Here is a 24165-nt window from a genome sequence, read left to right as displayed (position 1 = left end):
TGCCTGTCACCCGGCCCCTGTCTGCTTGCCTGTCACCCAGCCCTCTCTTCTTGTCTGTCACCCAGCCCTCTCTTCTTGACTGTCACCCAGGCTCCTCTTCTTGTCTGTCACCCAGACCTCTCTTCTTGTCTGTCACCCAGACCACTCTTCTTGACTGTCACCCAGCCCTCTCTTCTTGACTGTCACCCAACCCTCTCTTCTTGTCTGTCACCCAGCCCTCTCTTCTTGACTGTCACCCAGCCTTTCTCTTCTTGTCTGTCACCCAGCCCTCTCCTCTTGCCTGTCACCCAGCCCTCTCTTCTAGACTGTCACCCAGCCCTCTCTTCTTGACTGTCACCCAGCCCTCTCTTCTTGACTGTCACCCAGCCCTCTCTTCTTGACTGTCACCCAGCCCTTTCCTCTTGTCTGTCACTCAGCCCTCTCTTCTTGCCTGTCACCCAGCCCTCTCTTCTTGACTGTCACCCAGCCCTCTCCTCTTGACTGTCACCCAGCCCTCTCTTCTTGACTGTCACCCAGCCCTCTCTTCTTGTCTGTCACCCAGCCCTCTCCTCTTGTCTGTCACCCAGCCCTCTCCTCTTGCCTGTCACCCAGCCCTCTCTTCTTGACTGTCACCCAGCCCTCTCTTCTTGTCTGTCACCCAGCCCTCTCCTCTTGTCTGTCACCCAGCCCTCTCCTCTTGCCTGTCACCCAGCCCTCTCTTCTTGACTGTCACCCAGCCCTCTCTTCTTGACTGTCACCCAGCCCTCTCTTCTTGACTGTCACCCAGCCCTCTCTTCTTGACTGTCACCCAGCCCTTTCCTCTTGCCTATCACCCAGCCCTCTCTTCTTGACTGTCACCCAGCCCCCTCTTCTTGTCTGTCACCCAGACCTCTCTTCTTGTCTGTCACTCAGACCACTCTTCTTGACTGTCACCCAGCCCTCTCCTCTTGCCTGTCACCCATCCCTCTCTTCTTGTCTGTCACCCAACCCTCTCTTCTTGTCTGTCACCCAGCCCTTTCTTGTCTGTCACCCAGCCCTCTCTTGTCTGTCACCCAACCCTCTCTTCTTGTCTGTCACCCAACCCTCTCTTCTTGTCTGTCACCCAGCCCTCTCTTGTCTGTCACCCAGCCCTCTCTTGTCTGTCACCCAACCCTCTCTTGTCTGTCACCCAACCCTCTCTTCTTGTCTGTCACCCAACCCTCTCTTCTTGTCTGTCACCCAACCCTCTCTTCTTGTCTGTCACCCAGCCTTGTCTTCCAACCTGTGAAACATAATTTAATGAGAGTTTAGATGTCTGTGTTTTATATCTTTAAAGTAAATGTATTTATTTAAATCGGCTGTGTTCACTTACATCATTTGTTTACCAGTATCAGCTGATCACCTGTTTTTATCTATATCAGCTGTTCACGTGTTTACCTGTATCAGCTGATCACATGTGAAGTGGATCGCTTATCACACGTGTGTTTACCAGTATCAGCTGATGACCTGTGTTTACCAGTATCAGCTGATGACCTTTGTTTACCAGTATCAGCTGATGACCTTTGTTTACCAGTATCAGCTGATGACCTGTGTTTACCAGTATCAGCTGATGACCTGTGTTTACCAGTATCAGCTGATGACCTGTGTTGTGTCCCGTAGCTCGCCACCTCCCGCCACCGGGGCCCTGACGGAGGCTTCATCACCAGCATGATCAGGACCAGCAAAAAGTAAGTAGAGATCTGCCGCTGGGCACCACCGAGTGCACGTGATCACTGGGAAGTTCACGGGGTCACTGTTAAGTGCACGTGATCACTGGGAAGTGCACGGGGTCACTGGGAAGTTCACGGGGTCACTGGAAAGTGCACTATGTCACTGGGAAGTGCACGAGGTCACTGGGAAGTTCACGGGGTCACTGGAAAGTGCACGGGGTCACTGATAAGTGCACGTGATCACTGGGAAGTGCACGGGGTCACTGGAAAGTGCACTAGGTCACTGGGAAGTGCACGAGGTCACTGGGAAATGCACGGGGTCACTGGAAAGTGCACGGGGTCACTGATAAGTGCACGTGATCAATGGGAAGTGCACGGGGTCACTGGAAAGTGCACTAGGTCACTGGGAAGTGCACGAGGTCACTGGAAAGTGCACGGGGTCACTGGAAAGTGCACGGGGTCACTGGAAAGTGCACGGGGTCACTGGTAAGTGCACAAGGTTACTGGGAAGTGCACAAGGTCACTGGGAAGTGCACATGGTCACTGGGAAGTGCGCATGGTCACTGGGAAGTGCACGAGGTGACTGGTAAGTGCACGAGGTGACTGGTAAGTGCACTAGGTCATTGGGAAGTGCACTAGGTCACTGGGAAGTGCACAAGGTCACTGGAAAGGGCACAAGGTCACTGGAAAGTGCACAAGGTCACTGGTAAGTGCACCACGGGATCACTGGGAAGTGCACGGGATCACTGGGAAGTGCACGGGGTCACTGGAAAGTGCACAAGGTCACTGGGAAGTGCACAAGGTCACTGGAAAGTGCACGGGATCACTGGGAAGTGCACGGGATCACTGGGAAGTGCACGGGGTCACTGGGCAGTGCTCAAGGTTACTAGGAAGTGCACAAGGTCACTAGAAAGTGCACGAGGTCACTGGGAAGTGCACGAGGTCACTGGGAAGTGCACGGGATCACTGAGAAGTGCACTGGGTCACTGGGAAGTGCACGAGGTCACTGGGAAGTGCACGAGGTCACTGGGAAGTGCACGGGATCACTGAGAAGTGCACTGGGTCACTGGGAAGTGCACGAGGTCACTGGGAAGTGCACGAGGTCACTGGGAAGTGCACGAGGTCACTGGGAAGTGCACGAGGTCACTGGGAAGTGCACGAGGTCACTGGGAAGTGCATGGGGTCACTGGGAAGTGCACGAGGTCACTGGGAAGTGCACGAGGTCACTGGGAAGTGCACGAGGTCACTGGTAAGTGTACAGTGTCACTAAGGAGTGCTCAGTATCCACTATTACTGCCCACATAATGTGGGCAGTAATAGTGGATATTGAGCACTGTGCCCTGCCCACATTATGTTCCCTTGTTGCTGGAGCAACAAAGGAACATTTTCCTGAGCAGTTACCAAGGTAACACGTGAAATGGGTGGGGAGGGGCCGGGGGGGGGGGAAATAATATCCTATTATGTTGCAAAGAATGTTTGACATATGTTGAATGTTGCAGCGCCTGGTTACGAGAGATTGATGAGCCAGATACGCTGCTGGTGAACCTGAGTAAGAAGGTGGAGATGACGACGGGGCTGCATGCTCTCCGGCCGTCCGCCGGGGAGGACTACCAGGTGGGTACTGCCACACTCCCTTAGTCTCTCCAGTAGCCTTGCTCTAAACACACACAAATGTAACTATTTTACCTAACCACAGAGGTTGGAACCCAGTCAATCCACCTGACCTGTAGAAGCCGGTATGTTGAAACCTCAATATTATCAACGCTATAATTTGTACTTATACGTCTTATTTTTAACGGATTAGTCAGAAAAAGTTCCGTTACGAATGCGACACATAAGTGATAGGACGGACGGACGGACGGACGGCGGCGGCGGCGGCGGCGGCTACTTCTACTACTCCTGCTGCTGCCGCCGCCGCTACCATGACCTAGCTGTATGTCACTAAGACCAGCTAGGTTCCACCTGCGCTGCCGTTGAGTGAGGACGTGTCGCTTGTCCGCCCCGGCAGTTTGAGGTAGTTGCCGTTTTCACCAGCAGGGGGTGTGGGGGGTGTCTACCCTCCCTGCTTTTCCTGGTGGTGGGGACGTGGCGTGTTTTGCGATGGGCGGCCCTGTTCCCGCTGTCGTGCGGTTAAACTCCATCGGATTGGAGTTTACTGGCCGTATTGGTTACCCGCTGGTGGACGTGGTATTGAGTGACATGCTTCGAGTCCCGGTTCGGGACGTATATGATGTTGAGCTGGTCACTGCTCACCGTGTCATCATTAAGTTTGTGGGTGAGGTGGTGTACCGTGATTTTCTACGGAGGTACGAGGGACGTACTTTGCAGCTGCAGGAAGGCTCCGGGTCTGTGACCATTTCGGACCGTAGTGGTGCTGTGACGTATGTCAGTGTTCATGGCGCCCCCATGGAGTTTCCTGAGACTCCTACGGCGATTCTTCCAGAGGTACGGCTCCGTCATCAGTGTGCGGATGAACTCACTTTCGTCTGGCACGTATTCGGGTGTGAAGACCAACATTCGGACCCTCGGGATGCGACTGAGGTCGGACATTCCGTCCTCTGTCCGGCTGTTGGGTTACTACGTGTGGGTGTTTTATGCCCGACAACCCCGTACTTGCTTCCGGTGTGGCTTGTTGGGGCATCAGGCTGCCGGGTGTACTGCTGATCCGGTCGCTCCCGTGAACTTGTTCCGTGAAGAGGATTTCCCGCCGCTCCCTCTGGAGGAGGACTCCGGGGGTGAGGAGGTGAGCGTCCCGTTCGCTGCTGGGGCTCCCCCAGCGTCACCCGACATTCCCCCGGTTGTCGCAGACCCTCCTCCGGGTGTTGCAGTGCCGTCGGATGTTCCTTATGTCCATGTCTCTGGCCCTGCCGATCCCGTGGACCTTCCTGGTGACCCCTGTGGAGCATCGCCGTCTGCTTCCTCAACTTCGGATGCGGATCCTGGCCCTGCGTCCACGCCTCGGGTCCCTGCTATGCTGGGTGCTGGGGTGGTTGCGGAGCCTCCTGCTGTGTGTGGTCCGGTTCCTCCTGTGGTAGAGGCTGCTGCCGTTCTGCTTCGGGCGTCGGTTCGTCCGGCTAGTGGTGCCCGTGCTTCTGGATCTGCTTTCGGCTCTGACGATATCCGGCCGGAGCCCAAACATTCCAGGCGTTCGTCTACTGCCTGGGCTGATGTTGGGGAATTCAGTGACTGTGGGTCTTCAGGTGTTGAAGGCGTGGCTCCGGATGAGTCGTTGTCTCCACAGTTGGTGGTGGCGGAGGTACATGTGCCTGCTGGGGCTGGTGACTGTGTCTCGGGTGTGCCTGCTGTTCCTTCCCCACCCAGGGGGCTCTCCGCAGTGGGGTGTGGTGGCTTTCGGTGCAAGGGGTGGTGAGGATGCTGGTGCTGGGCGTGGCCTGGTGGTGACTTTGAGAAAGGATGCGCGCCGCCTTGGTTCCCTGCAGTCGTCTGGTGGTGTGCCCGTGGCCGCTGGTGCCCCTGTGGTGGTGCCCTCTGTCCGGCCCCCTACTATGGTGGACCTGGAGGCCTGGGTTGCCGAGTTCCTGCTGTCTGAGAAGCCGGAGGACTTTTCTGATGAGCGGGTTCCAGGTGTATGGGATAGGGTGGCGGATACTCGCGTCCAGAAGGACACCATATGGGTTCCCTGTCTGCGAGTGTTTGTTGCCGGGGTTCCGCTTCACATGGCGCCCCCGGTGGTGGGTAAAGCCTCTTGGGGGAGGTGGCTGATTTGGGAGGCGTTTCATGTGCGGTATCCCTATTCCCGGGCAAATATGTAAGCTGATTTTACTTTGACATGTATGTTATCCTTCTGCATTGCTCGCATGTGTTTTTATTCTTATCTTGTTGTGTGTTGTGCGATTTTCTTGTTTTGTTTCATGATGTCCTTTATGTTGTGTTTTGTTCTCGGTCCTTCAGGCCGATGCGTGTTTGTTGTTGTGTATGTACCTATGTTTATTTTCTGATTTGCATGGGTTGCTTGGTTATTATTGGTTTGTTGCGGGGCGGTTGGTTTGGTGTGGGTGTTTTTATTCATGTCTTGTTTCTGTGCTGTACGTTTGCACTGGTGTTTTAATTATTACTTTACATGTTGTACTTGTTTATTATTTTGTTTATTTTTTGTTGTGTATTGTGCTTGTCCTGTTATGTTTTTTGTTATGCATCTTGATGTTTGTTTTGTTTATGATGTTTTGTTTTGCGATGTTAATGTGCTTGCTTGTTTGACAATTGTTTTCTATTTTGTGTCTTGATGTCTGTGTTTTTCACTGCATTTATCGTGTTTGTATTTTGTTGTACTGAGCTGTCAGCCCTTCTGGCCGGTGGTCTATTTTGTTTTGTTTTGTTTTCTGTGTTTTTTTCTCGTTTTTATTGTATTTAAATTGCATGCTTTGCATGTAAAAAAAAAAAAAAAAAAAAAAAAATGACCAAGCTGTATGTCACTAAGACCAGCTATGTATCACCATGACCAGCTATGTATCACCATGACCAGCTATGTATCACCATGACCAGCTATGTATCACCGTGACCAGCTATGTATCACCATGACCAGCTATGTATCACCATGACCAGCTATGTATCACCATGACCAGCTATGTATCACAATGACCAGCTATGTATCACCATGACCAGCTATGTATCACCATGACCAGCTATGTATCACCATGACCAGCTATATATCACCGTGACCAGCTATGTATCACCATGACCAGCTATGTATCACCGTGACCAGCTATGTATCACCATGACCAGCTATGTATCACCATGACCAGCTATGTATCACCATGACCAGCTATGTATCACCATGACCAGCTATATATCACCGTGACCAGCTATGTATCACCATGACCAGCTATGTATCACCATGACCAGCTATGTATCACCGTGACCAGCTATGTATCACCGTGACCAGCTATGTATCACCATGACCAGCTATGTATCACCATGACCAGCTATGTATCACCATGACCAGCTATGTATCACCATGACCAGCTATGTATCACTGTGACCAGCTATGTATCACCATGACCAGCTATGTATCACCATGACCAGCTATGTATCACTGTGACCAGCTATGTATCACCATGACCAGCTATGTATCACCATGACCAACTATGTATCACCATGACCAGCTATGTATCACCATGACCAACTATGTATCACCATGACCAGCTATGTATCACTGTGACCAGCTATGTATCACCATGACCAGCTATGTATCACCGTGACCAACTATGTATCACCATGACCAGCTATGTATCACCATGACCAGCTATGTATCACCGTGACCAGCTATGTATCACCATGACCAGCTATGTATCACCGTGACCAGCTATGTATCACCATGACCAGCTATGTATCACTGTGACCAGCTATGTATCACCGTGACCAACTATGTATCACCATGACCAGCTATGTATCACCGTGACCAGCTATGTATCACCATGACCAGCTATGTATCACTGTGACCAGCTATGTATCACCGTGACCAGCTATGTATCACCATGACCAGCTATGTATCACCATGACCAGCTATGTATCACCATGACCAGCTATGTATCACCATGACCAGCTATGTATCACCGTGACCAGCTATGTATCACCATGACCAGCTATGTATCACCATGACCAGCTATGTATCACCGTGACCAGCTATGTATCACCATGACCAGCTATGTATCACCATGACCAGCTATGTATCACCATGACCAACCCAAAACAGGAGCCGAGCGGGCCAGCCACGGACACAAACTGCCAGTTGTGGTACTCATGTCTCCCTCGTGGGTTGCCATACTGTAACAAGGTGACGTGCTGACAGGTTGCCATAAAGTAACACGGTGACATGCTTACAGGATGCCATACTGTAACAAGGTGACGTGCTGACAGGTTGCCATAAAGTCACACGGTGACGTGCTGACAGGTTGCCATACTGTAACAAGGTGACGTGCTGACAGGTTGCCATACTGTAACAAGGTGTCGTGCTGACAGGTTGCCATACTGTAACAAGGTGACGTGCTGACAGGTTGCCATACTGTAACAAGGTGACGTGCTGACAGGTTGCCATACTGTAACAAGGTGACGTGCTGACAGGTTGTCATACTGTAACAAGGTGACGTGCTGACAGGTTGCCATACTGTAACAAGGTGACATGCTTACAGGATGCCATATATAGTAACATGGTGACATGCTTACAGGATGCCATATAGTAACATGGTGACATGCTGACAGGATGCCATATAGTAACACAGTTACATAAAGGTTGTCATACAGTAACATGGTAACATGCTGACAGGTTTACATATAGTTAAACTGACATACAGGTTGCCATATAGTAACAGTGACATGCTTACAGGCTGACATATAGTAACATGGTGACATAAAGGTTGCCATACAGTAACGCAGTGACATACAGGTTTCCATATAGCAGTACGGTGACATGCAGGTTGCCATATAGCAACGCGGTGACATACAGGTTGCCATATAGTAGCGTTGACATGCAGGTTGCCATTCAGTAACACGGTGACATACAGGTTGCCATATAGTAACACGGTGACATACAGGTTGCCATACAGTAACACAGTGACATACAGGTTGCCATACAGTAACACGGTGACATACCGGTTGCCATACAGTAACACGGTGACATACTGGTTGCCATACAGTAACACGGTGACATACTGGTTGCCATACAGTAACACGGTGACATACTGGTTGCCATACAGTAACACGGTGACATACTGGTTGCCATACAGTAACACTTTGACATACTGGTTGCCATACAGTAACACGGTGACATACTGGTTGCCATACAGTAACACGGTGACATACTGGTTGCCATACAGTAACACGGTGACATACTGGTTGCCATACAGTAATACAGTGACACACAGGTTGCCATATGTTGTACATGAGTATTTGCTTTGTAGGGTCAATGTTTAAGGTAATAGAGTAAGCAACTACTGGGGTTAGGTAAGGCCCGGCCCCCAGGGAAACGATTCACAGCAAAAGAATAAAAGATACCAAATAAATGGTCTGTTGTCTATAGTGATCGCCTGACTCCCTACACAGTGCAGGTGACGGAAACTCCAGTTAACATTTACCTTAATATAATATTTATTAACCCTAATTCCCCCAAAGTACAATAATTACCTTACTACTTCGATCTTACGTTACCTTCCTGAATCCACATAAGCAGGAAACGAGGGTTACAAACAGCAAACTAGAGGTAAGTCTACGTTCCTTAAGGGATAGCACCCGACACTAACAACTTCACACGTGGCAGGAGTCCACCTGGAGCTGCCGTGAGGTACAGACGTGTCGTCTGGCCTCTGGTAGTTTGGGGTGTTTGCCGTTTTCGTCGGCAGGGGTGTGGGCGTCTGTGCCCCCCCTGCTGTTGCTACCTGGCTGCGTGTTGACGTGGCGAGCTTGCCATGGGTAGCCCCCTTCCTCCTGTTAAGCGCGTGAACTCCGTGGGCCTGTATTCACTGGTCGTGCTGGATATGCAGATATAGAGATGGTTATGTGCGACATGCTCCGTATCCCTGTGATGGCCATTTATGGTATTGAGCTTGTAACTGCCCACCGGGTTGTTATCAAGTTCGTGCAGGAGGAGGAGTATCGTGACTTCCTCCATCGTTACGAAGGGCGTTCGTTGCCGTTGCCGGGTGGTGCCGGCTCTGTGTCCATCTCGGACCGTAGTGGTGCCCTGACTTATGTCAGTGTGCATGGAGCGCCCCTGGAGATTCCCGAGGACCTTCTCCGACGTTACTTTCAGCGGTTTGGAGCGGTCGTCAGTGTGCGGGTGAACACGCTCTCCTGAGGGAGGTATGCAAGTAGGCGGGCGAACATTCGCACCTTAGGGATGCGCCTGCGGTCAGATATTCCATCTTCGGTCTGGCTTCTGGGGTACTTCGTCCGGGTGTACTATGCCCGGCAACCTTGTACCTGTTTCCGGTGTGGCCTGTTGGGGCATCAGGCTGCCGGGTGCGATGCGGCTCAGGTTGCTCCAGTCAACTTGTTCCGGGAAGAGGATTTCCCGCCGCTCCCACTGGACGAGGACTCCGGGGGTGAGGAGGTGAACGTCCCATTAGTTGCTGAGGCTCCCCCAGCGTCGCCCGACGTTCTCCAGGTTGTCGCTGACCCTCCTCCGGATGTTGTGGTACCGTCGGATGTTACTCCTGCTCCTGTCACTGGCCCTGCTGCTCCCGTGGGCCTTCCTGTTGCTCCCTGTGAGGCATCGCCGTATGCTCACCCGTCTTCAGCTGCTGCGCCTGGCCCTGCATCCTTACCTCGGGTCCCGGCTGTGCTGGGTGCTGGGGTGGCTGTGGGGCCCCCTGATGTGTGTGGTCCGGTTCCCCCTGTGGTCGAGGCTGCTGCCGTTCTGCGACGGGCGTCCGTTCGTCCGGCTAGTGGTGCCCGTGTGTCTGGGACCGCTTCCGGCTCTGACGATCTCAGGCCAGTGCCTAAACATTCCCGGCGTTCGTCGTCTGCCTGGGCCGATGTTGGGGAATTTAGTGAATGTGGGTCTTCGGGTGTGGATGGAGTGGTTCCGGATGCGTCGCTGGCTCCGCAGTTAGTGGTGGCGGAAGTCCATGTGCCTGCTGACGATGGTGTCCGTGTCTCGGATGTGCCTGCTGTTCCTTCTCCACCGGAGGCCTCTCTGCGGTGAGGCGTGGTGGCCTCTGCTGCCAGGGATGGTGGGGATGATGGTGTTGGGCGTGGCCTGGTGGTGACCTTGCGGAAGGATGTGCGCAGCTTGGTTTCCCGGCAGTCGTTCGGTGGTGTGCCCGTGGACGCTGGTGCCCCTGTGGTTGTGCCTTCTGTCCGGCTCCCTCCTCTAAGGAAGTACGTTGGGGGACGTGTTACCGGAGTCTGTGATGCCGTTGGGTCACTGGTTGCAGATTGCTGCGTTACCGATCTGCGAGGAGGCGCTGGCCTTTCAGGATGGGGCAGTTCCATTGGTGTGGGAGCGTGTGCCAATCACTCCGGTCAGGAGTGATACCATTTGGGTACCCTGTTTGCGGGTGTTTGTTGCCGATGTCCCGGATGATATGGCGTTCCCAGTGGATGGTCAGGGCCCTGGGCAGTGGTTGCGCTGGGAGGCGTTCCATGTATGGTTCCCTCGGGACGTGTTTCCGGGCAAGTATGTCAGGTGATTTTCTACTATTGTGCTTACTCTTGTACTGTGTGCCCTTCTGGCTGTTTGTTTGCCATCTGGTAGTTTGTGCCCGTGCCTCTCCCTTGTTTGTGGCGAGGCGGGTGGTTTGGTGTGTGTGTTATTCTTCATGTATTTGTTTTTGTGTTGTTACTGTGCCCTATGTATTTTCTTTTATGCTTATGTGTCGTGATTGTCTTTTATTTTATTTTGTTTGTTATTGGCTTGTTGTGTGATATGCTTTCTTATTGTATATCATTTTGTTCATACTGTTGTGCTTTGTTGTCGGTCCTTCAGGCCGGCGCTTCTGTCTGTTTTGTTTCATACTGCTAAATTGTTTTAAATTGTTGCTATGTACTTGGTTTGCTTGCTTGTTTGTGCCTGTTTTCTGTTTTGTATCTTTTTGTGTTTTTATCCTGCATTTTCTGTAACCTTTCCAGTTTTGGTAATTGTTGTTCTGGCGGTCCTTCTGGCCGGCGGTTTCTTGTTTTCTATTGTTAGGTTTCAATTTGTTGTTTTATTGTAATTTAACTCGCATGCTTGCATGTAAAAACAAAAAAAAATAAAAAAAAATTACACATGGCCAATAGGCCACCTCAGAGAGGTAAACACTTGGGGCTCAAAACAATCCCAAACAATCAGGTCTTGTCACAAAAATAATGGAGTGAATGGTCCCTGTATGTAAAGAGGAGCGTTATGATCCTGAACCTGACATTCATAAAGCAGTTACGCAAGTACTTACGAACGTGTACATCTTTCCTCAATCTTTGATTACATTTATTAAACAGTTTACAAGCATAAAACCTTCCCAATCAACTGTTGGTATTATTATAAACAGCCTCCTGGTGCTTCGGAGCTCATTAACTGTTTAATAATTGTAAACAAAGTCGCCAAAGATTGAGGAAAGATGTACGTACGTGCTTGCGTAACTACTTTATGAATCCGGGTAATGGGTTCTTTCGCAGTGCCAATTATGGACCCAGGGTCGTAACACCATATGGTAACGTGGTGACATACAGGTTGCCATGCGGTAACACGGTGACATACAGGTTGCCATAAAGTAACGTGGTGAGGTACCTACAGGTTGCCATAAAGTAACGCGGTGAGGTACCTACAGGTTGCCATAAAGTAACGCGGTGAGGTACCTACAGGTTGCCAACTACGGGATCGGTGGACTGTACGTGACGCATACCGACCACCTCATGATCAACCCGGACCTCTCCGTCTACACTCCCTGGGAACGGTTCATGGGCGACCGGATGGCCACCTTCATGGTTTACGTGAGTTGGTGCAATTCTTTCCTCTAAATGTCACCTAGTTGAAGAGCACATTATGTGCATGAATTATTGCAGTCATCACCGATTGTTATGTACTGAGTTGTCTTTTGATGATACCCTGTGGGATAGTATTGCAACATGTACTCTGGTGATCCCCCTTGGCGGACGCGTCCACTCTCCCTGTGTTCACTCGAGAGGACTACACGAGGCACCAGTAAGCAACCAATCTGTAAGGACATATATTTTATTGTGATAATGTGGGTTTTATTGTTGTGTTATGTTAAGTATGGTGGCGAGTATTGTGTGGGCCGTGTGACGTAGAGTACTGCAGGAGTCACTGAAGGTTCCTCTCGCCAGGTGGCGTTACTGTCACCTGGTGGCCGGGTGCCTCCATGCTCTACTCTTCTCTACACCTTATTTATAAACGATCTAGTTACTAAGAATTATTTAAGGCAAATTTCTCATGATTCAAAGTTAGGAGAAAAAGTGGAATACAAGGATGATTTTATGAACGTTTAATGGACTTAAATAAGTTGAAACAACGGTCGGACAATGTAAATTCATTTAAGTGTGGAGGGCAGTATGTAGCAGTAGCTGGAGTTTCTTCAACAAAACCAGTCTGACTTAACTTCTCATAACGGTGTTTGTATAAGCTTTAGAGACTAAGCTGGCTAATGGAGTTCTCCAACAGATGTCTTTGTCCTGAGCAAAATGTCCTGTGTTCCCTGTTTCTTTCCAAGTAGATGCAAGTTTGCGTCTTGCCATCGGAAATGTAAGAGCATATCGTTGCAGCTGTCTGACGTGGAGGCTGGAGGGGCGACGGTGTTCCCTCGGGCCGGTGTGACCATCTGGCCCAAGCGGGGGTCAGCAGCCTTCTGGTGGAACCTCTACCGTTCCGGTGTAGGGGACGAGAACACCAGACATGGCGGCTGTCCGGTCCTCCACGGCTCCAAGTGGAGTGAGTGCGCCTCTCACATTCCTTCCCCCACACAACCTTCTCCTCACAAGTCATTCCTATCTCCACTTTAACTGAATTTGTGTTTATATGACGGATCACTTTAAATATCAATAAATAAGTTTATATAAATGTGCCATAAGTTAATGTATACAAAAGATAGCACAGATGACTAATACTGGAACATTCTTTTTTTGCTCATGGAAAACTAATAAGATATCAAAATACTACATGTGTCGTATATTAGTGTAAGCTGTTCTAACATAGTTTATTAAACACTTACAGTATGCAATAAATGGATCCACTATAACGACCAGTTCCTGCAGCATCCTTGTGGCCTCAATACCTGGGATAAGTTGACGAGCCCCTAGTGCTGCCCACCATCCACAACCCTTCCTATACTGCCCACCTTCCACAACCCTTCCTATACTCCCCACCTTCCACAACCCTTCCTATACTGCCCACCTTCCACAACCCACACCCCTATGTTTTTTCCAGTGCCGATCTCCTCCCTCCCTCCCTCCATCTGATGCAGCCCCCCTTCCTAGTGTGTCAAGTGCCGCCCGCCTCCCACTGCACTCCCACCCACTGGCATCCATCAGCACGCCCACCTAATCATCACCAACTCTCCGTCTTGAACTGGACAATCACCGTCCTCCTCTTGATTAAACTCCCACTTGAACAAAAGAAACTGCATTAATTCAGGATAAAATGGCCAAAGGCTATTTCATTTCCCGGCCAAATGGCCGGGATTATATGACTTTGCCATATAATCCCGTGCCCGGTGACTAAGGGAGAAAATAGTGATGATTCACATACACTGGAAAGACTGTATACGAGATGGTAGCTGAGTGCGTGTGACCACCTTCACGGAAACCATTCAGGTCATGAAGAACACACTCGAGTACCTGTGAACATATCTTGGCAGACATGACATGCAGTGACATATGCAGATGTTATCCTAGTCAAGAATACAAGGCATTGATGTTATGATTCAGTGTGACAAGATAAAACGTTTGCAGGTAATGATAGTATTGAGTTTATAACGAGTGAAGCACTGAACATAATCCTCAGTGGGCACCAGATGAGTCATAGCCCAGTATAACAGTGAGTGCATGACAGTGCCTTAGTTTAGCCAACTATAACTATTCTATCTTATTTTGCGGGAATGAAGTATTTGGGGACGGATGAGTCCGCCTTACTCAGCACGCAACACGGAGAGCTGAGTCAGTCTGACTCATAATTATTAACTAAACGCTGCTACTCTGGCAGGAGCCTCTTCCTCCGTGTGTGAAAAACATTACGGGCTATTCATGCCCGTGCCACCTCTTGGAGTGGCTTCATCATCAACCATCTGTGAAAAAACAAACCCATTCTCCAAACTTATAGTATGGGCAGCGTTTTGAGCTACTGGTATTACGTTGGTTAGGTAAACAAATGTCAACCTTACTTAACCTCTTCTGGGCCTATTATAATTTATTCGAGGACTATTATAATAAAAATCCCTAGGGCCATTATAAACAATCCTAGAGCCATTATATGGAAGCTTCGGCCTAATCTAAAACATGTACTATACATGACCTGTGAAAGCGTACTTGTTACATTCTTTATCGGGTCATTTACAATGGCAATTGTACACGACGGATTTTTTTTGGGGGGTGGGGGGGGGGTAGCACCATAGTTTTTTTTTGTACATACTCCACAGTCGCAATGGGTACTATCATTCTTAGAGGATATGCTGCAATGAAAATATTTCTCAGTCGATTACTTTCCATTTTTCCCCAAACTCCCTTCGTTCACTTGCTATGTTGAAGCGCACCTTGCTACATGCTTCACACACCTACTGTAAATACAAATGGATGCAGCTTTAATGACTGTAGTTTGAGAGCGGGTTGTTCCTCTGAGTCAGTCTTACTCATAATGTGATGTGGACAGATGAGTCAGCCGTACCCACCATGTGATAGACATCAGAGTCAGTCTTACTCACATGTAATTGTGATATGAATGGATGAGTTAATCATACTCAGCGTGCGATACGCGTGGCTGAGTCAGCCTTACTCAGCGTGTGATAAGAGCATCCGGGTCGGTCTTACTTTCCATGTGATATGAACGGATGAATCAGCCTTACCCTGCGTGTGATAAGGTAATATACGTCAGCCTTAGCCAGCGAGTGGTTTGGTATCCTCCCTTGAACCAGCCATGACTTACACTCTTGCACTCATTCTAATCATTTCTCGGTTCATGGTTCTTCTGTACTGCCATACACGACGCCAAGCTTGTACACAAGAGGTGCCCTCAGCAGGTGACACAAGAGGTGCCCTCAGCAGGTGACACAAGAGGTGCCCTCAGCAGGTGACACAAGAGGTGCCCTCAGCAGGTGACACAAGAGGTGCCCTCAGCAGGTGACACAAGAGGTGCCCTCAGCAGGTGACACAAGAGGTGCCCTCAGCAGGTGACACGAGTTGGATTGCGTCTCCAAAATTATATGTGACACTGTAACACAACATATCACAAACCGTAGCATATCAACAAATGACATCACGATGAAACAGAATAACTTCACATAAAATCACATAATGTAGCATAACACACACTGTAACAATTATTCGCTAATATGACATACTACAAACAACATATACTTTATATTGAAAACAACAACACAGTTCAAGAAAAACTGTGCTCATCTAGTTCCTATAAATGTATTTTTCTGATACAGTATATATACAGTATATATATAAAATGAATGTATGCGTGTGTACGACACCTTTTAAAATTATGACTACTGTACAGCAAAAAAATAAATATATATTGTACATTCATATCATTCATGGATACATAAAATATAAAATATGCATAGTGTATAATTTTGTGTTCCCCCAGTGCAAAAATAAAGGTTTATCCCCATGTATACGAGTTGGGGGAATTAGATTGAACATACTATCATTACTTCATATTTTATATTACACGTCTCTTAAAATATTTTTTTATGTGTGCACGAACCTATGATGAAATAAAATTAATAGAATCAGTTATTTCTAATTATATAAATATTGTTCCCCACAACGAGAGATGAGTCTGTACATCAAGAACTATGGAGGAGAGGTGACTTTTGTTCTCTTGTCCCCGTCGAGGCCACTAGAGACATGATGGCCCTCAGGTAAATACAGGTAACACGACTTAAAAGATTAAGCGGTCAAGTTTAAAGCCACTTTTTGTTAGAGCTGGTGGTTAATCAACTCACTTGAGGAATACGTACACTAAGAGGTGTACCTGGCTTATCTGTGCATACACACTGAGTTTACTGTAGTATATACTAAAGTGAACTTGCCGGTTAGCCAGTCAGATAACTGTAGTCTTTAATAACCTTCCCGGATTTGATAGACCCAAAGGAAAGATAATTATGAGAATGTTTTAGGCCAATATGATTATGTGGTGCATAGAAGGGATATGAGGATAAAGAACTGGGATATGATGACGAGGATCAGCTGGGGTGTGACGACAAGGACCTGGGATATGATGACAAGGAGCTGGGATATGACTGCTAGGTAACAGGGGCATAGGGTGAAAGAAACTCTGCCCATTGTTTCTCGCCGGCGCCCGGGATCGAACCCGGGACCACAGGGTCACAATTCCAGCGTGCTGTCCGCTTGGCCGACCGTCTCCCTGGCGGGTACTTTTTTTTTTTAATTGTTAGTATGAGTTATGGTCATATACATATATATTTATATTGACGGAATCTTAATTTTTTTTACGAGGGAGCCAGTTCCCCCACCGAGGGAGGATGTGACTACGCATAATAAGGAAGATGACAAGAATTCTCCTACAATGAAATTCAAGTTAAGAGATGAAGAGGTCGAGATGGAGGTCATCTCAGACGATGTGGTAGAGAAGGTACTTGTCTCTGAAGATGTGGTTGAACATGCAAAACGTCCAGAGATAGAGAATGAACCAGAGTGGAGCAGAGCGATATACCAGAATAACAACAATGACATCTCAATTAGGGACTTTGTATAATAGTGCAATTAATAAACTTTTAAACAATTGATTGATTGTTGACCAGACCACACACTAGAAATTGAAGGGACGACGACGTTTCGGTCCGTCCTGGACCATTCTCAAGTCGATTGTGGTCCAATCGTGTGGAGAATGGTCCAGGACGGACCGAAACGTCGTCGTCCCTTCAATTTCTAGTGTGTGGTCTGGTCAACATACTTCAGCCACGTTATTGTGACTCATCGCCTGCAATTGATTGATTATTTTTTTCTTTATTGAATAATTGTAGCTATAGGATGGATGGAAACACACTCTCTCACTCAGTTCAACAAGTAGACTTTGATTCAGTCTTGGGCAGCTTCCAGAGACAAATATGATTCTTATACTGATAGAGCCACACAAATACTTACCATCTACTAATGATACCTGAAAACTGATGTCAAACAACGATAAACTCTAATAAGAGAGAGAGAAACCATGTAACTCCCAGAGACACGTAAGATTCTGATAACATCACACAAATTACTTTCCATCTGTTGAGAGGTGAGGCCAAAAATCCAAAGCTCAACCAACACACAGACACAAATGTAAAGCATTAAACATGTTTGATCATTGAGAGGTGACAAATAGGAGAGTACAACTAGGGGAGCTTACACACACACACACACACACACACACACACACACACACACACGTTTAAACATGTTTGACTATTGAGAGGTGGCTCCAAAGAGCTGAAGCTCTACCCACACACAGACACACAAATGTAAAACAAATACAAATAGTAAATACACACACATGTTCAAAACATGTTTAAACACAGGTGGGGCCAAGGAACTGAAGCACAACCCTATGTAAGCTCAATTAGGGTTACACCCCCCCTCAAACATCGAGGTAAGCTTACACTCACACACGCACGTGCGCACGCAAACACACTTCCACTGAGAGGCAAGGCCCAAGAACTGAAGCTCGACCCCAAGTAAGCACAGTGTTACACCACTCAAACACTGATGCCTATCACTGATAATCACATTTAAGTAGCGATTAAGTACTGATAAGCACACTTATCAACTGAGAGGCGGGGTCCAAGAACTGAAGCTCGACCCCCCCAAGTTTGCACAATTAGGGTTACATCACACAAACACAGATGCCCATCACTGATAATCGCATTTAATTAGCGATTAAGTACTGATAAGCACACTTAATGTATGCACTAAGCATGTTCCTAGATAACATATCTGATAACAACACCCATTACATCAGATCTGGCGCGATAACAGGTGTCTCGGCCTGTCAAGTGTGCAACTATTCTCGACTATAAAGAGTTTTCACTATTACAATTTTCTCCTGCTGGACCTCGGGCTGTACACATGAGCTGTGTATTATATTCTTAGTGCCATTTGTTATCTATAGTTTCCTCTCGAGGGGAATGGATCGCCTTTTCTGTCATACTATTTATTTATTTATATACAAGAACGTACAATGGGTTCTGAAAATACATAAGTTGTTAAGTGGTATATTTTTGCAAAGTCACTAACTTTTCGGGCAGGTCCTGAAGCTAAACATTGAATTTGAAGAGAAATTTCAACAAGGTGAAATATTGAATAAAAAATAAATGTAACAGAATTTGAATTCGCATAATTACATCAGCATAAAGAGGTGATCAGATAAATTATACTGATGAATTGCATTTCTAGATTGTAAAATACTAGGTGAGTTAGTAGCACAAAATACTTCAAGAGTTAGTAGCACAAAATACTACACGAGTTAGTAGCACAAAATACTACACGAGTTAGGAGCACAAAATACTTCACGAGTTAGTAGCACAAAATACTACACGAGTTAGTAGCACAAAATACTGCACGAGTTAGTAGTACAAAATACTACACGAGTTAGTAGTACAAAATACTGCACGAGTTAGTAGTACAAAATACTACACGAGTTAGTAGCACAAAATACTACACGAGTTAGTAGTACAAAATACTACACGAGTTAGTAGTACAAAATACTACACGAGTTAGTAGTACAAAATACTGCACGAGTTAGTAGTACAAAATACTACACGAGTTAGTAGAACAAAATACTACACGAGTTAGTAGTACAAAATACTACACGAGTTAGTAGTACAAAATACTGCACGAGTTAGTAGCACAAAATACTGCACGAGTTAGTAGTACAAGGTGGGATACATTAATGGTAAAATGAGTGCAATTACCTAAGTGTAATCCAATAGGTAAGTGTGTGTGTACTCGCCTATTTGTACTCACCTCTTTGTGTCTGCAGGATCGAGCATTGACTCTTGGATCCCGCCTTTCGAGCATCGGATGTTTACAGCAATGACTCCGGTCCCATTTCCCTTTCATACCTAATTTTAAAATTATGAATAGTATTTGCTTCCACAACCTGTTCCTGAAGTGCATTCCATTTTTCCACTACTCTCACGCTAAAAGAAAACTTCCTAACATCTCTGTGACTCATCTGAGTTTCCAGCTTCCACCAATGTCCCCTCGTTCTGTTACTATTCCGTGTGAACATTTCGTCTCTGTCCACTTTGTCAATCCCCCTGAGTATTTTATACATTCCTATCATGTCCCCCTATCCCTTCTTTTTTCTAGTGTCGTAAGGCACAGTTCCTTCAGGCGCTCCTCATACCCCATCCCTCGTAACTCTGGGATGAGTCTCGTTGCAAACCTCTGAACCTTTTCCAGTTTCCTTTTACGCTTCTTCAGATGGGGACTCCACGATTAGGCGGCATACTCTAAGACTGGCCTCACGTAGGCAGTGTAAAGCACCCTAAATGCCTCCCTACTTAGGTTTCTGAATGATGTTCTAACTTTTGCCAGTGTAGAGTACGCTGCTGCCATTATCCTATTTATATGAGCTTCAGGAGATAGATTAGGTGTTACGTCCACGCCGAGGTCTCTTTCTCTCGCGTCGTCACAGGTAGGCAGTTCCCCTTCATTGTGTACTGTCCCTTTGGTCTCCTATCACCTAGTCCCATTTCCATAACTTTACATTTGCTCGTGTTGAACTCCAGTAGCCATTTCTCTGACCATCTGTGCAACCTGTTCAGGTCCTCTTGGAGGATCCTGCAATTCTCATCTGTCACAACTCTTCTCATCAACTTTGCGTCATCCACAAACATTGACATGTAGGACTCTACGCCTGTAAACATGTTGTTAACATATATTAGAAATAGAATTGGTCCCAGCACTGATCCTTGAGGTACTCCACTCGTCACTGTTCACCAGTCCGACTTCTCACTCCTTACCATAACTCTTTGGCTCCTTCCTGTTAGGTAGTTCCATATCCATGCTAGGACCTTTCCTCCCACCCCCTCCTGCCTCTCGAGTTTGAACAGCAGTCTCATGTGCGGTACTGTATCAAAGGCTTTTTGGCAGTCCAGAAATATGCAGTCTGCCCAACAATCTCTGTCCTGTTTTATCCTCGTTATTTTATCACTGAATTCCAAGAGGTTAGTTAGGCACGATTTTCCTTCCCAGAACCCATGTTGATGTAGCCTAATTATTCTTTAAAGTATTTTGCAGGGGATGCTTGTCAGTGATACAGGTCTATAGTTAAGTGTCACCTCCCTAATACCTTTCTTGAAAATCAGTACGACATTTGCTTTCTTCCAGCAACTGCCTTCTTTAGTTGTGCTAGCGGGGGTTGAGCTTTGGCTCTTTGGTCCCGCCTCTCAACTGTCAATTAAATGGTGCCCAGATTCCTGAGCCTACTGGACTCCATTATATCTACATTTAAAATTGAGTATGGAGTCAGCCTCAACTACATCACTGCTTAAAGTATTTCACCTGTTAACTACTCTGACACTGAAAAAGTTCTTTCAAACGTCCCTGTGGCTCATTTGGGTACTCAGTTTCCACCTGTGTCCCCTTGTTCGCGTACCACCAGTGTTGAATAGTTTATCCTTGTCTACCCCTGTCAATTCCCCCTGAGAATTTTGTAGGTGATTATCATGTCTCCCCTTACTCTTCTGTCTTCTAGTGTCATAAGGTGCATTTCCCGCAGCCTTTCCTCGTAACTCATGCCTCTTAGTTCTGGGACCAGTCTAGTGGCATACCTCTGAACCTTTTCCAGCTTCGTCTTGTGCTTGACAATGTAAGGGCGCCATGCCGGGGCCGCATACTTCAGGATTGGTCTTACGTATGTGGCATCCAAGATTCTGAATGATTCCTTACACAGGTTCCTGAAGGCTGTTCTGATGTTAGCCAGCCTCGCATATGCCGCAGACGTAATTCTTTTTATGTGGGGCTTCAGGAGACAGGTTTGTTATGATATCAACTCCTAGATCTTTCTCTGTCCGTTTCATTAAGTACTTCATATCCTATTGTGTATCCTGTGTCTGGCCTCCTGTTTCTACCGCCTAGTTTCATTGCTTTACATTTACTTGGGTTGAACTATAGCAGCCATTGGGCCATTCATTCAGTTTGTCTAAGTCATCTTGTAGCCTCCTACTATCATCCTGTTTCAATCCTCCTCATAATTTTTGAATCATCAGCAAAAATTGAGAAACGAGTCTATACCCTCTGGGAGATCATTTACATATATCTGAAACAGTATTGGTCCAAGGACTGACCCCTGCAGAACTCCACTTGTGACGTCTCCAATCTGAGACCTCACCCCTCACAGTGACTCGTTGTCTTCTGTTGCTTAGGTACTCCCTTATCCAGTGTAGTACCTTCCCTTTTACTTCAGCCTGCTTGTGTGTGTGTGTATGTGTGTATTCACCTAGATGTATTCACCTAGTTGTGCTTGCGGCAGTTGAACTCTGCTCTTTCGGCCCGCCTCTCAACTGTTAATCAACTGTTACTAACTACTATATTTTTTTCCACATCACACACCCAAGGAAGCAGCCCTTGACAGCTGACTAACTCCCAAGTACCTAATTACTGCTAGGTAACAGGGAGATCAGGGTGAAAGAAACTCTGCCCATTGTTTCTCGCCGGCGCCCGGAATCGAACCCGGGACCAAAGGATCACGCGCCCAGCGTACTGTCCACTCAGCCACCGGCCCTGCCGGTGTGTGTGTGTGTGTGTCACTCAGTAATGCTGAGTGTTGCTACCCTCCGTATTTGCTTGTCCGCTTAAGATTTCCAGTAGGTATTAACAGCTTGTACGTTGACCAAACCACACACTAGAACGTGAAGGGACGACGACGTTTCGGTCCATCCTGGACCATTCTCAAGTCACAATCGACTTGAGAATGGTCCAGGACGGACCGAAACTTCGTCGTCCCTTCACTTTGTAGTGTGTGGTTTGGTCAACATATTTCAGCCACGTTATTGTGACTCCTCGTCTGAAACAGTTTGTACATTTACTCTTTGATGGTGATTTTCACTTGCAAAGAAGCCTTTCATAGACGTTTTTGTGTGAGAAGTCCATCATGCCAAACTTTGTCAAAAGCTTTTTCAACATCTTTTGTGGCGAATGTTGTCTCGAGAACCAAGTAGGTTCTGATTCGTGTAGCTGTAATTAATGATGTTGAAAGCATTTTGTGTGGATCAGTGATGCTTGCAATTAACCGTTTTCAATCAAATATTTATTGTCTTCTAGATTTTGTCGAAGTCCACAGCTGATTTGTCGTTCGTATAATTTTCTAGTGTCTCTAGCAAGCTGATTGATTGCAGTGTTTGAGGTCAGTTTCTGGTTTAATAATTTTGGGGTCTGACAATGGCTGTGGCAGCTTTGAAGAGGGGGGAAATAACCAGAGTTAGGGGTAACTATAAGTGAGTAATCAGAGGTGAGAAACTAGAAATAATCAGAGGTGAGTAAATAGAAGTAATCAGAGGTGAGTAACTATACTAGAGGTGAGTAACTAAGTGAGTAATCAGAGGTGAATAACTAAATGTAACTAGAGGTGAGTAACAAACTGTGACCGCAATTGAATTGGGTATTTAAAGCTGATATTTATGAGTCTCGAAATGATGTGAGAAGAGGCAGTACTAGTTACTCCCACGGCCCTGGGAGGAGTGCTCCCTCGGCCCCTAGGGAAAGTGCTCAAAACCCGTCCTCTTCTATACTACACAGCATTCCGACCTATAAATACTCTAAGGCCAAAAACTGATGCACTAAAATTTTAGCGCCTCACAAAATTGACGTGATATCCTGTTTTCTATGCGTCGGTCCTTGCTTGCTTGCTCCCTTGCTTGTTTTCTTGCTTGTTTGTTTAAAATTGCAGAGGTTTGATATGGGTGTTGTTGTTGTTTAAAAGATGTATATGACTTCATTCGGGTCTCTTATGTTTTGATCGTTATGTGTAAAGTATATGTCGTACCTAGTAGCCAGAACGCACTTCTCAGCCTATTATGCAAGGTCCGATTTGCCTAATAAGCCAAGTTTTCCTGAATTCATATATTTTCTCTAATTTTTTTCTTGTGAAATGATAAAGCTACCCATTTCATTATGTATGAGGTCAATTTTTTTAATTGGAGTTAAAATTAACGTAGATATATGACCGAACCTAACCAACCCTACCTTACCTAACCTAACCTATCTTTATAGATTAGGTTAGGTTAGGTAGCCGAAAAAGTTAGGTTAGGTTAGGTTAGGTTCGGTAGGTTAGGTAGTCGAAAAAAACATTAATTCATGAAAACTTGGCTTATTAGGCAAATCGGGCCTTGCATATTAGGCTGAGAAGTGCGTTCTGGCTACTAGGTACGACATATATATATATATATATATATATATATATATATATATATATATATATATATATATATATATATATATATATATATATATATATATATATATATATATATATATATTTCCAGAGACTGTGACAGCATGGGTCGTCCACACACTGCCCCCGACCGTGTGGACGTCTTTGCAACACACTACACAGCAACATGTCCAAGCAACAAGCAACATGTCCAAGCAACAAGCAACATGTCCAAACAACAAGCAACATGTCCAAACTGACGTTAAAAGTAACACTGTTCATGTTTTAGATGAATAAACATGAATTGCTGGTTACTATAGAACATCATGATGCAAGAAGCCGGACATGCGATGCAGTTAAAGCGAGTGTTCTTCGTAAAGCACAGTTTGTTAAATTAGAGATTTCAGGTAGTTACATATTGGTGCGGTTACAGCAAAATACACAAAA

At 46.7% G+C, this 24165-nt stretch overlaps 1 protein-coding gene across 1 annotated transcript in view; it reads left to right on the top strand.

The window, feature by feature from the left end:
- The window catches only part of LOC123747527 (prolyl 4-hydroxylase subunit alpha-2), a 51400-nt gene extending 35504 nt beyond the window's left edge, over nt 1-15896 (top strand). The window contains exons 8-12 of the mRNA XM_069308779.1: nt 1618-1685; nt 3167-3281; nt 11964-12092; nt 12882-13047; nt 13330-15896. Of these exons, the coding sequence (XP_069164880.1) occupies nt 1618-1685; nt 3167-3281; nt 11964-12092; nt 12882-13047; nt 13330-13415 (564 nt within the window). The 3' untranslated portion in view covers nt 13416-15896. The remainder of the gene's footprint in view (nt 1-1617; nt 1686-3166; nt 3282-11963; nt 12093-12881; nt 13048-13329) is intronic.
- Nucleotides 15897-24165: the final 8269 nt, after the last annotated feature.

This window comes from Procambarus clarkii, chromosome 63, assembly GCF_040958095.1.
Source record: "Procambarus clarkii isolate CNS0578487 chromosome 63, FALCON_Pclarkii_2.0, whole genome shotgun sequence".
In the NCBI taxonomy this organism is placed as follows: Eukaryota; Metazoa; Arthropoda; class Malacostraca; order Decapoda; family Cambaridae; genus Procambarus; species Procambarus clarkii.
This window is presented reverse-complemented; position numbering and strand designations above follow the sequence as displayed.